The following is a 20,166-nucleotide window of genomic DNA, read 5'->3' as shown; positions in this document are numbered from 1 at the left end:
GCTGAAGTCACAGTAGCAGTACTGGCCTGATGGAACTAACACTCTGGATCACAGAGTTGTTTAGCCATATGGAAACATTAACTCAGCAGTCAATGGAAATTAGTGTGCGCTCATATTTATGGATTGTATAAAAATGTTAGGCATATAGGGTCTGATTCTTCTCTTGCAGCAGTGGATCTAAACTGACTTCAGTGAATTTACACCCACTTTACACTGGTGTGAGAGTAGAATCATACTCAAATCCATATCCCGGAGTGCAAGTACTATAGGAACATAAGCAATGGCACCAGTCTCTCCAGTGTGTGTGTGTATACATGGCCACCTCTTCTGCACTGTGGCTGGCAGAGGCGAAAGGGTGCACACACTGCTTGACTGGCAGGATAATCTTCTTTAAAGCACTAGCCTGGAACCATGGCAACCTGGGAGCAATTCCAGGCTCTGCTGCATATGTCCTACATGACCGTGTCTGTAAAATGGGGATAATAATTCTTCCTTCCTCCCACCCTTTGTCTGTCTTGTTTATGTATAGGATAAGCTCTTCTGGGCAGAGGTTCTCTCTTACTATGTATGTGTCCTGTGCAGAGTGCAATGGGACTCTAATCTCATTTGGGGTCTCCAGGAATGACCGCAATACAAATAATCATATTTTTGGAAGTTTAGTAATTATTAACACTGCACCGCCCCAGTGTTATTCTGCTGTTGGTATGGTGCACCCCGGCACCCACTTCATTTGCAGATAACTTTCATGAAGCCAAGACAGCACTTAAAACGTATCTTTTCTCAGGCTAACATGTGTCAATGGTTGCAGTTAAAATCCACTGAAAAGAGAAGGGGGAAAAACAAGATTTTAAGATAACAAATCCTCATGAATTCAGAGATCTTACTCATTTCCATGTATTCTGGAGTCAGTCCAGTGAAAGGTTCCAACATGTAATCGAGATCCCATTGCTGAGGGTGCCTTGAGTGGTTGGAGTCACTTTCCTTTTTCTCAGTCCTTTCATCCTTCAGCTTCCTGAACAGCATTTTTAACTTCCTGGAAACAAAAGGTCTAATTAAATCAACTCTTTCTTTTTCCCCACAGAAAGTCAGCCAGACTCTGCTCTGTAACACCAATTTTATGTTAGGCTATCCCATCAGGGGCGGCTGTATGTTTTTTCCTCCCCAAGCACGGCAGTCAGGCGGCGTTTCTGCGGGTGATCTGCTGGTCCTGCATCGGATTACCGCCGAATTACCTCCCACAGGCATGCTGCCAAATGCTGCCTCACTGCCGCCCTCATGATGACCAGCATGCTGCCCACTGTGGTGTGCCGCCCCAGGCATGCGCTTGCTGTGCTGGTGCCTGGAGCTGCCCCTGTACCCCATGTTGGTCTACTGCAGAGTTTCATCCCTCTCCCTCTGAAGCATCTGGTGGTGGCCAATCAGAGACAGGGTGCTACACTAGACAGACCGTGGGACTGTCCGATTCAGTGTGCCAATGCCTGTGCTTCTGTGTAACTGCATTCACACTACCCTAAAACCAATGGAACAGAACAGAGTTAGGACTGTTATTCTCTAATATTTATTTAGATTTAGACAGACAATAAGGTCTCTATTCAAGGCTCCAGGCACATTTGCCAAACATTAAAATGCACAAATAAACAAAGTGTCGACCGTCTCTCCCTCTGTTAAAAAAGGGAAAAAAATACTGTTCCAGCCACAAATCCTCCCACTTCATGGCACTCATTCCGGCATTGGCTCCTCCCCACCCGTATTCTATTGGGAACAGAGATAGGCCTTCTGATGTATCCTGAAAGTCAAAGGATTGGGGCTATTTTTGAGCAAAGAGGGGGCAGGAGTGAAGTAAATTCCAAAGCCTAGGGTCCCCCTTTTGCCAGACATTGCCTCTCTTTCAAGTCAAAGGAGCTTCAGTGACAGCAGCTCTGCTTACTGCAACTGCAGTATAAGGAGGGAGACGGTGTCTCTGGCAGGTAGGTCCCAAGCTGCATGAGGCACCAAGGTCAATACTAACATAGTAAAGTCAGGCTGGTAACCAACAGCCAGCCGGTGAAGATCCCAGAGCACTGGTGTCATTTTCCCACAGTGAGATATTCCCTGTAACAAATAAACCAAGGGGGAAGGGATAGCTCAGTGGTCTGAGCATTCGCTTGCTAAACCCAGGGTTGTAAGCTCAGCCCTTGAGGGGGCCACTTAGAGATCTGGGGTGGCAAAATCAGTACTTGGTCCTGCTAGTGAAGACAGGAGGCCTGACTCAATGGCCTTTCAGGGGCCCTTCCAGCTCTATGATATAGGTATATCTCCATATATTGTATGTCAAATGGCTTGAACATTGCTTGTGGACAGCAAGCAGAAACTCCACATTCTACAGCTCAAACAATGTGTTATAAATAATAAAAACAATGAGGAACATACCAATTAAAATGGTTGGGAATATAAATATGTAAATAAACATGATAATGTCTCCAATTTATAAAATTACTTCAATCCTGAAAGTTCTGGATGGCCGTGATTCCCCATTATATCTGAGCTGTGCTCAGAGGTCATGGAGAGAAGCTGAAGGGAGCCAGTTGCAGTACAGAGTATGACTAAGACAAACAGAATTTGGCCCTTGGTGGTGTATTATCCCCTTGATGCACACACAAATCCTTTTTCAGGCATGCGTGTGATGAAAGGGAGAGCACCAGCCAATAACAAGTTAAAAGCAGTAACAAGTGTTTTCAACACAAGTGAATGGATGAGAAGAGTGAAAGATATATCCTGGAACTGGATATAAAGATGTTATTTATTTTTAAATTATTAGAATCTGTGGAATTATGCAGATTAATCTGGGAAAGGTTTATCATGTGTTTAAGAAAACCAGATTCATTTTTTTTCAAGTTGCCTTTTTGTGGAGAGTTTCCTGGAATACACATGAGCCAATGAGACGGCCAAAGGATAGAGATTCACATAAACCCTGGAAGAATTATGTCAAAGAGAACTCTGTGTGTGTGTTTGTACACACTCCCCCCTTAGGTACAACTGTGCACAGTCGTAATTTAAAGTTTCCTCCTAATAGTTTTAGATGCCCCAAATCTGTCCTCAGATGCATCTTTGCAGCTAGAAATGGTGAAAAAAATCAGGCTGGCATTGCTTTTGTGAGATTTCAGTGACGTAAAGCAGAATAGCTGATCTTGAAAGATTCTTTGCTATCTCAGTGGTAGAAGTTTTGCAAGATCTAGTATTCTTGTGAGATTCTGCCTGCTTCTCAACCAGAAATGGAAAATAAACTCTTCCAATTCTTGATTAGCCCCAGAACTTTCTGACTCCCTGTGACTCAATACTGGGAATCAACAGCTGAGCCAGCACTCTGGCTACTTAAACATCAATTAATTCCCCAGGGTGGACCTAACAGAGGCCTAATTAATGGCTTCAAATAGGCAGGGGGTGGGAGGACTAAAACAAATTGACATATTAACACAGGAGAGAAGGCAGCATAGAAGGGAAGACAGGCAGGCTAGCAGAGCCAGAACCAGGAAGGATCTCTGGGTAGAGGGCAAACTTGCTGGAACTTGCGCTGGGGGTGCTACTGCACCCACTGGCTTGAAGTAATTTCCATCATATACAGAGTTTACAGCTTGGTTCAATGGCTCTCAGGACCTGCACTATAAAAAATTGTTCCAGCATGTCTGGTAGAGTTCTCTTCCCTCTTCTCGGCACACAACTGAAAAGAAACAAACTGTAAATAATATAGTGTATAGATCAGTAAGGTTCTGCGAACACAAATGTAAATAAATTTTTGTGGGATGTTTAATAACTGAAGGTCTCTGAGTCTGCGTAGACAGAGCAGATGACTGCTCCTGTCACAATCCCTCAAACCCCTCAAATTCAAAGGAACTTGAATCTGAGGTTCTGATTTTGACCTCTGTCTAATTATAACTATTGAAATAGGCAAGTTTGTTAAGAAATATGTTTAGGAACATGAAGAAGTGCACCATCTTTCATGAGAAAACTTGTAAATATGAAAGTTATCACTAAATAGTTTTTGTAACACACTGCATATGGGTTTTTCTCTCAATAGAGTGCCACTACCTTTAGGCCAGACTGTGAATCCATTTCTCACATTGGTGAGCAGTTCATACCCACAGGTTGTGCAATTACCTGTGCAAGTACGGTAATTGCTCATGGATGGCAATAGGAGTTTCAGAGCCTGGCCCCATCTGTACAACGTATAAGGGTTTAATATCTCATTGTAGCATGAATCTCCATCTGACAGATGAGTGAATACTTTATATCTCCATGGAATAGTAGGTAGCATTTCAATTTCAACTTCATTGACAGCTTTATATTGTTTTAAAGACTGGAAAATAACCATGGGAAAGTGTAAAAGACACATATTTTCTCCAAAACTAAGGACACTAAATACACCTGGGCTAGCATCAAATGCAAGATTTCTCACATTTTCCTTGTTTGTCTTTCATGAATGTGTACATTACTTGATAACAGTTCACATATGTATAGCATGAGTAAAAAGCCAGATTAATTCCAATGAAGTGTTGCCAATGGCATAACCAGGGGCCCTCACAGTCCCCCTCCTCCCCAGCCTGTAATAACCCCTTTGAGCCAGATGTGAGTGTTGCAGAGAGAATCATGTGTGTGTGTGGGGGGGTGGAACTATTTATTTGTTTTTCAGTTTTAAAAACACTCTGTTGTCTCAAACCTCTATCCAAAGGAGGGGGCAATGCTACCTGGCAAACCGGTCTGTTCGTTGTTCCTGAAAAACAAGTCAGATTCTTGGCCCACACTCTGGCTGTTTTGTGCCACCATAGTGGCATGAAACTGCAAGCAATGTGGGGATTACCCAAGTATAAGGGGAATTCCTGTGTGGTTTTGTGTCACTGTGGCCAGCTCTATAACAGCCCAGAGCAGGGCATGTTGGGGACATGGCTGGACTCCTAAGGCTGTTCTATGTTGTTTCAGGGACAGGACCAGCCCTTATCAGCCCCAGGATCAGAGACCTATAAAGAGCTCATAAAAGCTGCCCTGTGCCAGATGCAGCTGAGGATATGGCCCACTGGGTATAATGATAATAAAAAGCAGAGTGTTCAGTTTATGCAATTTGAATGGGGTGGGATTTTTAAGACCTTATAAGAAAGAATTAGGGCACCCAGCCAAGGAACATTGCTTTCTAGTTGGTGCAAACTGGTCCATGCTAAAGGCACTACATTTGCTCTTCAGAAGTATTTTTATGACATTCAAGGGATGTGATCTATGGCAAGTGTGATTCAGCACTATGCACGAGTGGGGAAGGAGGAGCAGCAGAATGATCTGAAACTTCCCTTCAATTCAATGGAGAAATTTAAACAAACAACTCCCAGAAGGTCCTTCCAGCACATCGTTGGTAAATTTCCTTATGCTATAAAGGTTCTCATTAGAGAGTGAACTGTAAAAAAATAAAAAATAAAAAATACTACTACTATTCTGTAACTACTTTTGCTACAGTAAATGACGTGCTTTAAATGCCCGTCTTATTTCTGTATGCAGATAAGATTGAAGAGCACTTAATTACTGTGTGTGATTGTGCTGATAGAAAAGGAAGTGATTGACCCAGTTCTGATATCATGCCACCTTAATACCTGTGGAACACCGTCCACTTGAATAGAGATATTCCTGACTTACATAAGGATCAAGCCCAGGATCATGCCTATTGAATATACTAGGGGATAGGAGCGTCTGTCTGTGCAAAGTCAAGAGGGGAGAGAGTAACTGTAGGTTCCATGCACAGTACGTTATTTGACATCATACAGTAGATTAGGATAAGAATGTAGGTGTGCTCCAATGAGAGGGATGTGTGCATGGATCTGGAATATGTATGCTGATTAATGACTGTTGTAGCCCATATGTGCATAGGATTCAACTGCTGATAGACATAAACTGTGCTTGCCCCATGGTACACACGATTTTGTGTTTTCATGTGAACATCACTGCTATGTGCCTCAATTTCCCATCTGCAAAATGGGGATAATGACTCTGACCCCTCCTTTGTAAAATGCTTTGACATCTACATATGAAAAGTTCTATATAAGGAGCAGCACTCTTATTGTTATTCCAGTGGTGGTGTGAGGCTGTTGACATTAAGTATGGATGTGTTTACATGTGGAGTCTATATATGTGTGATCTAATCCTTTAGTTGCAGCACTAGAGAGTTGTGCCTTGGAGTGTAATGCATTTCTGTAGCTCCACTGGGAACTCTGTAAGTAAAACAATAGTTGATTTTTTAAAAATGTTTGCTGTGAATGCACTAAACTCAGTACTCAGTCACGGAGAATTATTTTAATTACCTTTCTTTCTTTCGTTATTTTAATTTACCATTGTGACTATTTCTCACTATGAACTCTCCTCATGACAAGCATGAAGCTTGGAAGTTTGAACAATTTTTAACTTAAGCCTCAAAGAGTGTTTTTATTTATAATTTATTTTGAAATGATCAACTGAAAAAAAGCCAAAAGGATTCTACTCCAGCTTTTCACAAAACTGCACTTTTGTGTCGCACCCAAGCATGTGAAATTTCAGACCAACCAGAAATGTGTCAGGAAATTAAAGGAACAAAAGACAGGGATTTGCACTGAATAGACACTGTCAGGGTTATTCTCCAGCTGCACCACAGCAGAGGAGTAAAAATGAGTTTTGCAGAACTCTATAGCTGCACAGATGATTGCGCTGTTAAAACTGAATAAACTCTATTGGTATGCTTGTGAGAAACGTTTTCTATAATGATCCAAAAAATCAATATTTTAAAATCAAGCAGAAAACAATGGAAAAGCAAGGAAAGTTCATATGGTCTATTTTATCTTCTTGTGTACCGTGAGCCAGATTATGGACTGGCCAAGAAGGACTTTGAGATGCTTTGTTCCTAAGAGGCACAATGAGGGAAGTTCCATGCTCCCATGAAAGGAGATGAGCAGGTGATCAGAGTCAGATTTGTTTAGGAGAAAGACTAGATTTAGAGGAGATAGCTGTAGCGTTGCAGTTGTCCAGTGCTGGTCAGGTCTGAACAGCTAGGGCAGAACAGAACAAGAGAGAATGCACAGATCTTTTCCCACTAGGCTTGGTTCTAGCCAGTATTATCTGTTTCCTACTATCAGAAGTAAGAATGCAATTATTCGAGGAAACGAGCACCTTAAATGGAAGTTAAGGGCACTCAGGACAGTCCTGGCTCTAAAGAGCTCACAAGCTCTGAAGATAAAAGCTGGGTAAAGAGATAACAGCATACAGTAAAGTGAAGAGGGTGGAAGCAGGCACACAGCATGTTTGTAGCGGGTCTCTCTTTTGAACATATGTGATTATATGGTTGTTTTATTTAGATAACAAAAATAGCTTTGGGGTATATTTATGGAGAGGATGCTCAGTGACTGTTAGAGTGGGGAAGAGAAAAGAAATGTTGGATTAAGACAGGGAAGTGAGTAAAGGGAAGAGGAGAAAAACAATGGGCAGCTGAAAAGATGCAGAGTTAGGAGAGGGGCAGGATAAAGGCCTTGCCTTCACTAGTCTTTGTCTTCAATTGCACAACCACCAGTATAGCTCCATCAGTGGGAGAGCTATTGCAGAACAGCTGCTGGTGTTTTCACTGCTGTGCCATTTTAGACACGGGCTCAGCAACATTAAAGTGGTAAAACACTAGTGCACTGTCTACTGCTGCTACCACCAGTGGAGTTAGTAGTGAAGCATCTGCTGGCAAATTGTAGAAAAAGGTGAGTGGAGACAGCCAAAAATAGACACCAAAAATTAACCACAACACAGGAAAGAATAGGGTAAAAATCCAGAGTCCAAGTGTCAGAGATGAAGGATTACTGATATCAGGAGGCTGTGAAGCCTCCTCCCAACTGCTGCTGCTGTTCCTCATCTAGAGTGATGGACAGAGAGGCTACTGGATCAGGTATTTCAAGCACTTTGTATCTGGTGGCAGAGTGTGGGGACTAAAAGTTTTTGTGCCCTTGTGTGTAACTGTGTTTGCTGCTTTGGGGAAGGAGGCCTGAGGGTTCTGCATTTGCTACAGTCAGCTTCCTGTGATCTGTTCACTCCCTCAAATGGAGGGAATTTTGGGGGTGTGTGGGAAGGACTTGTAATCTCTGAGATTGTCACAAATTTACAGTCCAATCGAGCCCCCCATTGTGCACTCAGAACTTCCACTGAAGTCAGTGGGACCAGGATTTCACCATAAGCATTTATCACAAGGTCAGGGATAGAGAGTAGTAGAATAGCCACATGGAATTTTGCAGTGAGGGTGGAGAATATAAAATTGGTGAAAAGGAGTTTCAATAGAATTCGGGGTTCTCAAACCCTTCAGCAATTTCTGTGGCATGAGAAGAGAATTATGGGATGTGACACCTCTAAGTGAATTGTGACATATTTGTATCTGTTAAACTTGTGAATTCCAGCCACACAAAGCACTTTGCTGCAATTCAAGAATGCTGAGCATCCCATAATTCCAAAGCCATGACATAGCTCTAGCCGTTTTGATATTCTTGGATGCAGAAATGGAAAAACAAATCACAGGAAGGCAGAGAATACCAGAAAGTCACATCTATCATAGCCAAAGAGCAGTTTCTCCAGAGAAGCATTAGGAACAGGTCAGAATTTGTTCTAATGACTCTGCACAAAGCAGAGCTGACACATGAAACCTAACGTCTGAATTCTGCAACTGGCACTAACTGCGGATAAGATGTCAACCAGGCATTTCTGACCATGGCAATATTCATGTTGAAGGAGAAGGCTCTGGGTGGGTGTCATGTGTATCCAGCCCATAACCTGCTCAGCTGTATAAGCCCTTCAATTATTCCTGTTTCTTTGAATGAAAGAGGCAGCAAATGAGACTGATGCTTCACAACCTTTTGCAGGGAAACAGAAGCCTACACTGCCCTTTTGGAAAACCTCTGTGGGCTTTAATAGCAATGAAACCAATAGAGTTATATAGAAATATCTCGGAGAACCTACATAATTCAATAGGGAATTAAACCCTTTCTATAGGTGTTATGAATCATTCCACAGAATTTAATAGATAATTATGTTCCCATTATAGAAGTCTGGTTCATAATACCTATAGAAAAGTTATTTCTGCTACATTCAATACCAGGGTGACTCAGTGGCAGCACAATCACTAACCCTGAGTGGAGTGCTGAGAGTTGGTAAGAATTAGCACTGTTTTCTTGGGATCTCTTTCTCCTCAAGACAGGCAGAGGACAGAAGTCACTGGAGTGAGAGATGGAAAGACCTATTAGACCATTTATTCCATCTCACTGCCTCTGTAGGATTGGTCCCTATGGAACATTCCTAGTGCAGGAGGAGAAGAGAAATGAGGGCAGTGGACAGTACGGAGGGCAGAGGGAGTTAGGGGAAACAAAAGAAAGACCTTCTGGTGGAGAAGGGATGATCTAACAAGAAAGATGGGTGGGAGGTAAGAGAGCACCCATGAAGAGTGTAGCGGGTCTGAAAATATTCATCAAAACAGTCTTTGGTTGGAAAAAACTGTTTCAACAAAACCAATATTTTTCACAACATTATATTGATTTTGAGGATTTTAAAAAAAATAAAACACATTAGTTGCAATTTGGGACTAATTCATTTTTTGGAAATCTTGATATTTTTGCAGGACAGAAAATCCATTTCCCAGACAGTTCCAGTGAAGAAATCCATGAGTGGAGCAGAGGTAATAGAGTATAGAAGGGAGCCAGATGAGTTGGGCTGGAGGGGCAGAGAGGTTCCAGTTAATCTGGGTGAGAATGGGACAGGATGTGGCTTCATATAATTTATGAACAGACAGAAACGGCTTGTCAGCATCAAAATAACAAGATAGCAGTGGTATTCCTGTGGGAAGAGGAGAAGTAAAGCAAGCTTGTTTTTATTTAATACATATTTCAGTTTTAAACTGAGGTCACGGCAGGTTGTTGGCGAGGGAGAAGAAACAAGTGGAATGAGGCTGTCACATTCTTGCACTGAGCAGTGCATTCAGCAGATTGAGAAATATTCTGACAGTAGCCCTATATTTTGACTGGATCAGTCTCCACTTCCATGAATCAAAGATAATAAATGCAGTATTTATAACTTCATAACCGCCTGCCCTTAAACAACCCATAGCAGTAAGCTTTTGGAAGAGGGAAATCCAAAAAAATCAGATCAGATTCACACTGAGAAAGCTTTAAGCCACCAACGTATAAAAGTCTTCTGGAGCAATTTAACCACCTTTTTCCTCAAGTTATGCTATAAACCCCAAGAGTCTTAGGCAGAAAACAGGCCTCCTCAGTAAACCTTAACTTCAGAAGGATAAAGCCATGCATAATACATGTTCATATTTTTTTCTTCCATTTTAACAGTAAAAATTATTTCCAGGGAAAAGGGCCCAATTTTCAAATGTATTTCAATGACACCCCATTGTGCATCTCCCATCAAGATTCTAGTCCTCTTCTTCTTCAGAACCGTCAGTAAGGGTCTCATCCAGAACCCATCCACATCAACAAAAAAACTCACACTGAGTTCAGTGGAGCAGGATCAGACACTGTAGTAAGACCTACCGTACCTACACATCAAGACAACCTACGTCCCCACACACCTCAGAGAATGCTATCACCAACAGGGACGATGAAGTTGAGAGAAGTAAGGGTAAAATTCACAAGACTCAGCAGTAAGACATTATCAGTGATGACTCTTGGCTGCAGACCCACCAAGATATACTAAGCCTGAGTTCTTGCCACATTCAAAACATGATGCAAAATTCGCCTCCATGTATAAGCTCACTATAGTAAGACAGCTGCTAAATAGCCTGTCACCATCTTCTCCATAGTCTAGTTACAAAATCATACAGTGAAGGGCACATTAAAAACACGTAAGTTTCATGTATAAATCCACAAAATAGTATAGATCAAATAACCTATTTTAAGATCTTATATCAGCCATTGCTTCCCTCACCCCCATTTCATATCCATTTGTATTCAATGCGGCTACTCTGAAAGCTTCTGTAAAACTTCCCAAGAGATCAATCATATCTTTCCTACTTTCCTTAGGTTTCTAAAGTTAATTTATATCAATTCTTCAATATATTCAGACATTTTCTTTAATCCATTTACTGCAGATATAGCCAATTATTTAAGGTAAAATACAGCCAGATCATTTCACCACAACCAGAAGCGTGATTTATCACCATCTTAAGTATATTCAATTAGGGCTCATTAAAGTCAATGGCAAAACTCCCATTCAGTGGAAGAAGGATCAAGCCTTTAATTTACAGTCTTGTAGGAACAAAGTGCATGGTAACGGAAAAGGTTGAAATACATACGGGATTCCAATTTCAAACAGATTATTCTGAATAAGTTGCTTTCCAAGCATAATGATGCTCAGCTGAATACAGAGTTCCATCAAACAGCCGCCTGGAGCACACTATAATTTAAGGAAAAGCACAAACTGTTAGTGAATTATGACAAAGGCACAAGGAAGCAGTGATTGCTGCTTTACAACTAATGTTGAAATTAACTTTGCATTATGAGCCTGATTTTCACTTCCCCCATGTAACTTTGCCAATTCCAAGGAAACCAATACTTCTTAAATTTCATGTCAGGTCTCATCCTGGAGTAGAATTTTACCAGGATTTTTTTCTGAGGGTGTGTGGCAGGGAACTAGAAAAGGACTTTTAAAGTCTGAGCCAAAATTTTCAAAAAGTTTTTCAGTAAAGTCTAATTCGAATCCAAAGGATATAGTAAACAGAAATTATATACCTTTTAAAGATCCTAAACCAGTGGTTCCCAAACTTGGTTCGCAGCTTGTTCAGGGTAAGTCCCTGGTGGGCCGTGAGGCATGTTGTTTACCTGAGCGTTCGCAGGTATGGCCGCTTGCAGCTCCCAGTGGCCGCAGTTTGCTGTTCCCGGCCAATGGGAGCTATGAGAAGCAGCATGGGCTGGGCTACTGCTTCCTGCAGCTCCCATTGGCCGGAAACGGCAAACCGCAGCCACTGGGAGCTGCGAGCGGCCATACCTACAGACGCTCAGGTAAACAAAGTGTCTTGAGGCCTGCCAGGGGCTTACCCTGAACAAACTGCAAACCAAGCTTCAGAACCACTGTCCTAAACATTAAAAGACCTGGAAATTAACAGTTGAAGGAATCAACCTTAACTTCCCCCCCTAAAACTTTCATAAATATATGGAAAGATCAAAATATCAAATTATTAAGAAACTGTAAAATATTGTTTCCTATTCAAAGGATCCATTTCCAAAAGACTGCTTCACGAATATAAACTATAATGTTCCTCACTACAAAAACACACATGCTTTAATTGCTACACAATATTTATTATTATTATAATTTATTTGTATTACAGTAGCACCTAGGAGCCCCAGTCAGGGACCAGGACTAATTGTGGTAGGTGCTTTACAACCACAGGTGGGGGAAAAAGACAAAGACTACCAAAGAGCTTAGAATATTTTAAAAGTACAAGCTTGCAAAGACTACATATATTTATATGAACCCACACCACCATAGAATCAAAATATTTCAGAGCACCAAATCCTTCAGTCATTCCAATTCTATTCATAACCATATATTTGTGCTTTACCAATGAAATCACTCTGAAAACATCTATGGAACTCTGAAAAAGCATATTGAACTCTGGGACTACTGTATATTCCTTTAAAATATTTACTATACATTTAATTTAATAATCAACAGTATTCATTTGATTGCTTTTTTCCCCATACTGGAAAGATACAAACAAAGGCCCTGATCTTGCAAACTTGTATGTGTGCTTTACTTTGAGTACTGGATTAATTTGATTGACTTAAAGGGACTTCCAATACCTGCTTAAAGTGAAGCATAAAGTGTTTGCAGGGTTGATCGGGGCTAGAAGGACAAAGTGGCAAGATCATATAACTATTTTTTTCCAGATTTTTTGAGGGGAAGGATGGTCTAATGGTTAGGGCACAAATCTAGTCGTTGGGTTCAAGCCACTGCTCTGCCACAGTTTTCATGTGTGACCATGGGCAAGTCACCCATCCATGGAAAAAAAAAGTGGGTGCTCAGCACCCACCAGCCACAATGTTCAGTGGCACTGTCGATCAATTCCTTAGGTGGCTAGGGGAGATGCTTGGGGAAGGGCAAAGATCAGTGGATGGCAGATGGGAGAGAGATTGGAGTGGGGGCAAGAAGAGGTGGAGTAAGGATATGTCCTCAGGGGAGGGGCAGAGCAGGAGTGGGGCCTTAGGGCAGAGTGGAGGTGGAGCACCCCAAGGGAAAACTAGACCGGGTCTACACTTTGGGGAGGTGTCGATCTAAGATATGTAACTTCAGCTATGAGAATAGCATAGCTGAAGTCGACGTATCTTAGATCACATTAAAATTACTTACTTCACGTCCTCGCAGCACTGGATTGACGGCCGCGCCTCCCTCATCGACTTTGCTTCTCTCTCTCGCACTGCTGGAGTTCAGCAGTTGACGGGAGAGTGATCGGGGATGGATTTATTGTGTCTACATTACATGTGATAAATCAATCCCCGATAGATCGATCGCTACCCGCCAATCCAGTGGGTAGTGTAGTCGTATCCTAAAAGTCAGTGCTTAGGACTTCATCTCTCTGTCTCAATTCCCCATGTGTAAAATGGAGATGATAGCGCTGTACTACCTTATAGAGTTGCTGTGAAAATAAATAGATCACAATACTGTGAGGCACTCAGATACTATGATGATGGGGGCCATATAAGTATCTAAAACAGACAGATTATTGGGACTGAATTTTGTTTTGAGTTTTCTTTTCTTTTCTTGGAAGGCATAGAATTCTGGTAAATGTGGTAGGTTTTTTTCAGGTGTTAGCTGGACTCCTTAGAAAGGCACTCTCATCCATGTCTCTTTTTTATCTATGTTTTCTGTTTGAATTCCATCTGTACTTGCCTCTTCCATTCGGTAACCATCAAACACATATACATAACTACCAGGTCGGCCAACAAACCTGAAAGTAATAAAAATATATGAAATGATGAAAAAAGAATGCATTAAAAATTATCCTCACCAAAATTACTGCTTATACACAGTAGCCAATTTTAAAATACATTTCAAATTAACTATTTTAACATTTTATTTTTTTTTTAAAAAAAACATTGTCAATTTCAGATAAATTAACTAAACTGAGTTTCAAATATTGTGCCTCTCCCTGACAATTTCTGCAGTTTTGAAATCACCTTTTCCTATTTATAAACGTTTTTTTTTCCCTCGCCTGGTTAAAACCCACACAAACATATGGGAAAATTGACCGAGGCTCTGATCCTGCAAACTGTTACACATGAATAACTTAATGCATTTGAGTAGACCTAATGAGCAAAGTAACTTACATGTGTAAGGGGTTTCAGTACCTGGGCTATTCTGAATATATACACAGAAAATGACTACTCACAAAGGGCTTTAAAAGACAGACAATGTTTAAAAAATATTTTTCTCCCATGCCTTTTAGAACTGCCTTAGATAATACTTCTCAAAACTGTAAGTAAAATATTTGCAGACAAAAGTGTGATTTTTTTTAATTGATGGCATCCACAGGCATTAGTTCAGAATATATTATTATTTATTATATGTATTGCTATAGTGTCTAGAAGCCCTAGTCATGGACCAGAGCCCCACTGCGCTAGGCGAAGTATAAAACATACAACAAAAAGATGGTCCCTGCCCCAAAGAGCTTAACGTATAGATGAACAGCTTCTAAAACATAAAAGGAGCACAACACTGACATGAATCTAACTAGGGCTACGTCTTTACTACCCGTCGTATCGGCTGGTAGCAATCGATTTCTCAGGGATCGATATATTGTGATATATCGATCCCCGAACGAGCTCCTATCGATCCCGGAACTCCACCAACCCGAACGGCGGTAGCGGAGTCAACATGGGGAGCTGTGGACATCGATCCCGTGCCGTGAGGACGGTAGGTAATTTGATCTAAGATACTTTGACTTCAGCTACATTATTCACGTAGCTGAAGTTGCATATCTTAGATCGATTTCCCCCCATAGTGTAGACCAGCCCTAGAATTCAGAAATACGTACATACTTAAAACATTGTGTACAAACAATCACTCTAAGATCTCCATCTGCTACATTATGGACCACCAGGTTCTGGTAGGCAATGGATCCTGCATGTATAGGAAACCACAACTATAGAGGAGCAAAACTGACCATGAGTCCACCTAAGGACCTCTCACCCCACAGCAATCTCTCCAGGCCAACCTGACCCACTCCCTCTTGGGCTAGTCTGCCATATTGGGTACTAAGATGGCCATTCCAGACCTTTTAATGGCCTTAGTGCCATCAGTAGCCTGCAGCATGGGGCCATTAATAATAAATCAATGATGTAAATTCATCCTACCTTCCTTTAAAGAAGGCAACATAAAAAATTGGTGCATAAGAGTTCACAAACTTCAATAGGAAAGCCTTCAAAATTAGCCTCTCTTCAAAGGTCTTCTCTGTTTTTGGTACCTCTGCAAAATAAATAAATAAATAACCACAGTTTAACATAAAACACCACAAAAGCAATAGATAAATATATAACTGTCTTTCAGTAGTCTCAGGCAAAAGCAAAAACTGTACCATTAGGGTTAATGTGGTTTTATTATATCTTTTATTCTGCACTGAGTGATACTAGGAAAACATACAGTATACTTTTTTTCTTCTTACTCCTGCACATTTCTGGCTATTATTTCATTTAAAGTGTATTTGGCAGCGACACACATCGAGGCACCTACCTGCACTATTAAATGAACCAGATGCTCAGGGGGTAACTCTGCTGGTTTACACAGTTGAGGATCTGCCCCAATCTCTCTCTACTCCTATGACCCCCATCACTATAACATGTGGTTCCCTTGTTAATAGTAATGATGTTGGAAGGATAAATTAATTGGGGCCTGATTCTCATTTACAGTAAGGCCCCTTTTACACCTCCTGCCCCTTGTCTAAATGTGAATCAGGTCTTAATGAATTTATTCTCACCACACCCTTTGAAACAGAGTATTGCTATTCCCATTTCATGGATGGAGAAACTGAGGCACAAATATTTAAGGGCCTCATTCAGCAAAGTATTTAAGCAACTGCTTAACTTCAAGTATGTGAGTAGTTCCAGTGACTTCAATGGGACTGCTTAAATGTTTAAAGCACATGCTGAAGTAACTTCCTGAATCAGGTTCCAGATAGCTTGCCCAAGGTTACACATTTTTTTTGGTGGGGGGGCAGGGGGAGACAGGAAGTGAACTTAAATGTCCTAACCCCATTCCCCATTCCAAAACTTTAACCACAAGGCCATCTTTTCTATAAGGTTCTTCCCCTCTCCATACACCCTCCACACCTTTAGATATGTCTTCTGTAAAACTTCTGACAATACATCACACAATTGTTTATACACTTCAGTTGACTTCAAGTCCTTCAAGTGTAAACTGCAGAGTATTACAATTAATTTACGTTAACATAAAAACAAAGATTTTTTTTTTTTTTTTGCAATATTCTCTCTGGGTTCTTTTATCAGCCATGCACAGGACTTTTGAGGATAGCCACCAGGCACATTTAACCAGACACCGAACAGATTGTTGTTATTATTTCATGCTGGTTGTCACTGTAGTGGATTCAAAATGTGAAATAATAAGGGCGATTCAGTGCATCAGTTTCAAGAAGCCTCTGAAAGCATTACTGAAATCGTGCAGTGTACTGATTTGGGTCAGGTTTTTTTTTAAAAAGAGCTCAGCTCCCATTAAAATACCTAAATAAGAACCAGATTATTAAAAGCGCCAACCATTGTGACACTTGTGGCCAGATTTTTGTAAGACCTTAGCACCCAGCAAGAGGAGCTCTTCACGTTCTGGCCCTTAGATTATTCACTCACGCAAACCAGCTGACTTTATGGAAATACTTCATTACAAATTATTCATTTGGGGCCAATCCAGCTAGCTCTGCACAGCCCAAATATAAGCCTATGTGCTGAGCAGATTTTCATGGGGACCAGTGGAAGGAATAACCCCATGGCAACAATTCAGCCCTTGGAGGGGATAGGAAGCTCCATGTAGGAGTAGAATCCCTGCCTCACGGAGGACTCCCATAGAAATGAGCTCTGCCCCAGGAAGGCAATGTGCACCCCGACACACACAAGAATGGCCATACTGGGTTAGACCAAAGGTCCATCTAGCCCAATATCCTGTCTTACTACAGTGGCCAGTGCCAGGTGCTTCTGAGGGAATGAATAGAACAAGTAGTCATCAAGTGATCTGATCTATCCTGTCGCCCTTCCCTCTTTCTTTCAAGACAAGAATGCATACAGCCAGAACAGGAATAGAATGGATGAATGAATAAAAGAAAAAGAGGCATTTAAAAATATGTTTATACAACTTAAAATATCCAACTGTGTCCTAAATACATACCACCAAAACCCCAGAGCTGAATTATGCTCCTTGCAGGTAGTGCTACATGGAGGCTGGGCTGAGGAGGTACACTGAGGGAGGGAATATGCCCCTGTAATGCATGACCAGGAGTGATTCTGCTCTCACTTTACCACTGTTTTACACTTCATTTGGTTTCCCCTTGACTTGAGGGGAAATACACCAGTTTACACCAACACACACAAGATCTGAATTAGGCCCAATGCCACCTGGGTGCTGGGGGTAGAGTGACTTGCTCAGCATCAGGAAACATAACTCTTTGAAAGAGATGAAATTTGCACTCCTGCTGGTACTGCGGGGGAGTCAGTGTCCTTCCTTTGCATTGCACAGATATTCCTCTGCTGAGGCCACAAGCACTGCATGTAGACCTAGTGATTCATTCGCCTTCTAGCCCTTCACAGTACCTGTGGAAGATGTTATTGCTGCCGCCTGCCCTAAGCACTGATTCAGCCAGATATTTAAGCACATGCACAACTAAGCATGAAATTAATCTAATTGATTTCCATGGTACTACTCAGGTGCTCAGAGTTACTCACGTTCGTAAGTCCCTTGCTGAACTGCAGCCCAAATGAGCTTAGGGATGGAAAGGATGTCCTTGCACCCTCCACTGCTTCTACACTAGGGCAGGCAAATTTGCCCCTTAATGTGGAAAAATGCAGCATGATGCCAGACACGTCTATGAATTGCAGTGTGAAAAGAAAATTGCATCCATTTTGCTCAGCTCAGCAATATGAAAGTTCACAAGGTAAGAAGCATTTATCAGCATGAATGAATTGTAATTTTTTTTAACATTTTTAATTACAGTTGGCATCTGAGCCTACTAGTGCAGACAGCCATCTGAATGAACCATGATGTAATTTGTGGCGCTAGAAATTATTCAAAAAGGGCCAAAGTCTAGAGTCCATAAGTGGGTCCCCGCTCAGGCAAAACACTCAGTTACTTCAATAGGAGTGTTCTTGGAGTAAGGGAAGCAGGGCTGGCTCTAAAGGTGACTTGAAGGTTGGGGGGAATAACAGAGGGATATTTTATATGAAAGCTAAAAAACTGACTGTATTTTTCATCTTTGTTTCCCATACAGCTCTGAAAGCCAAATGCACAACTGGCATCAGTGGGTACATCTCCACTGAACTTAATGGAATTGTGCCCATTTGCACCGGGGCTACGTTTTGCCAAGAGACTCTGCAAAAGGGGAAAGAAAATATAATAGGGTGGCATTATATTAAATGTATTACTGGTCTCTTTTTATTTTAAATCTTCATTGGAGTCAAATTGAAACAATTGGGCTATTCCTAACAGTAGAAATCATTCTACTGTATCTCAATCATTTATGACCGGACCTCTGTTATGCTAGTATGCTATTAGAAGTGTAAATAATGATGCTATTTATAAGAGTACAGTACACCCTCTCTATAATGAACCCCTGGGGATCCAAACCATTTATTTGTTATAGCCAGGGGTTCGTTATTGTTAAAGAGCCCTGCCACCGGGGTCGGCAGCTGACACCTTGAGCCCTGTGGTGGCGGCAGGATCATAGAGCTCCTCTGACTCCAGGGGCGCAGTAAGGGCAGAGTTTATCCTGAGATCCTTGACTTTAATGGGGCTACACTGACATTCATCACTTGAGGATCTGACCCATTATGCAAATTTCATAAGTGAGGAAACCGAGGCACAGAGTCATTTTGCCAGTATGGTTTATTTTGTTCGGGGAACTGGTATAAACTGTACCAGTAAAGGAACTCTCCACTGGCTCGCCAGTATAGCTCTACCAATGTTCTTTCTAATGCAGACAAGGTCAAAGTCCAACTGATTTTCAATGAGACATAGGCTCCTCTGTGTCTAAGGTCAGATTTTGAAAAGTATTTAGACACCTAAATATGCTTTAAAATCTGGCCCTAAGTCATTTTTGAAAATTGGAGTTGGGGTCCCTTAGTCATGTTTTTACCCTCTGGGCCTGAATGTTTCCTCTTGTACGGAACTGTTTTACAGGAAATCCTCCTTTTAGAACTTTCCTGCATACTCTGTTAGAAATACATACAAAGTTGTAATGAGGGCTAGGATAGCTTTACCCATTTCTGTCAGCCATTTGGCAACAGCTCCATAAATCTCATCTAATATAAGGATCACAACCAGGTTAATGATGACAGCGGTTGCAGTCACGGTCACACGGACGTTCGACCTGGTTGACTCATTTTTGCTGATGGACAAGGCGGCTGCTGTAGTAATTCGGTACACGGTCACACCAAAAACTGCTGAAAATGTCAGTGTAATCTGCAAAGAAATGTATGGAGATATCAGTGTACATATCTGACTAGAGTTTAAAAAGAAATGTTTAATTATATCTCAAAATTGTTGCCCAAATTGGTGAGGATGTATAATGAAACTAAGTGATGGGAAATTCAAATCCTATAGAAGGAAATACTTTTTCCACACTGCAGGTGATTAAACTCTGGAACCCATCGCTGTAAGAAGTCACTGAGGCCAGAGTTCTAACTAAGCATTTTAGCACCCAGGGTGAGCAAGGATATTTGTGCTCCCTGGAAGTGATGAGTGAGGTGGCATGAGGGGTCACAAGCCCCCCAGATTTCTGCCTTCCATTTATCATAGAGGGTTTCAAACTGTGGGGTGCCAGGGGGACACATCCCCACAGTTTGAAAATCATCACCTCCTGGCAAGAGCCAGAAGATCAGAAGCTGGCAGAAGCCACCTGGCGTACTCAAGCCCCTGGCTCTTCATGCTGTGGAAGTGAGGGCA

The 20,166-nt window shown here is 41.5% G+C and overlaps 1 protein-coding gene across 1 annotated transcript in view; it reads right to left on the bottom strand.

Annotated features, from left to right (window-relative positions):
- ANO2 (anoctamin 2) overlaps positions 1 to 20,166 on the bottom strand; it is a 337,309-nt gene that overhangs the window by 24,470 nt on the left and 292,673 nt on the right. The window contains 5 exon segments of the mRNA XM_075070724.1: positions 885 to 1,033; positions 11,303 to 11,403; positions 13,900 to 13,957; positions 15,363 to 15,474; positions 19,482 to 19,683. Coding sequence (XP_074926825.1) covers positions 885 to 1,033; positions 11,303 to 11,403; positions 13,900 to 13,957; positions 15,363 to 15,474; positions 19,482 to 19,683 — 622 coding nt within the window.

The sequence above is a fragment of the Chelonoidis abingdonii genome, chromosome 1 (genome assembly GCF_003597395.2).
Source record: "Chelonoidis abingdonii isolate Lonesome George chromosome 1, CheloAbing_2.0, whole genome shotgun sequence".
Lineage (NCBI taxonomy): Eukaryota > Metazoa > Chordata > Testudines > Testudinidae > Chelonoidis > Chelonoidis abingdonii.
Note: the sequence above shows the minus strand (reverse complement) of the source record. Positions and strands in the feature narration are given on the sequence as shown.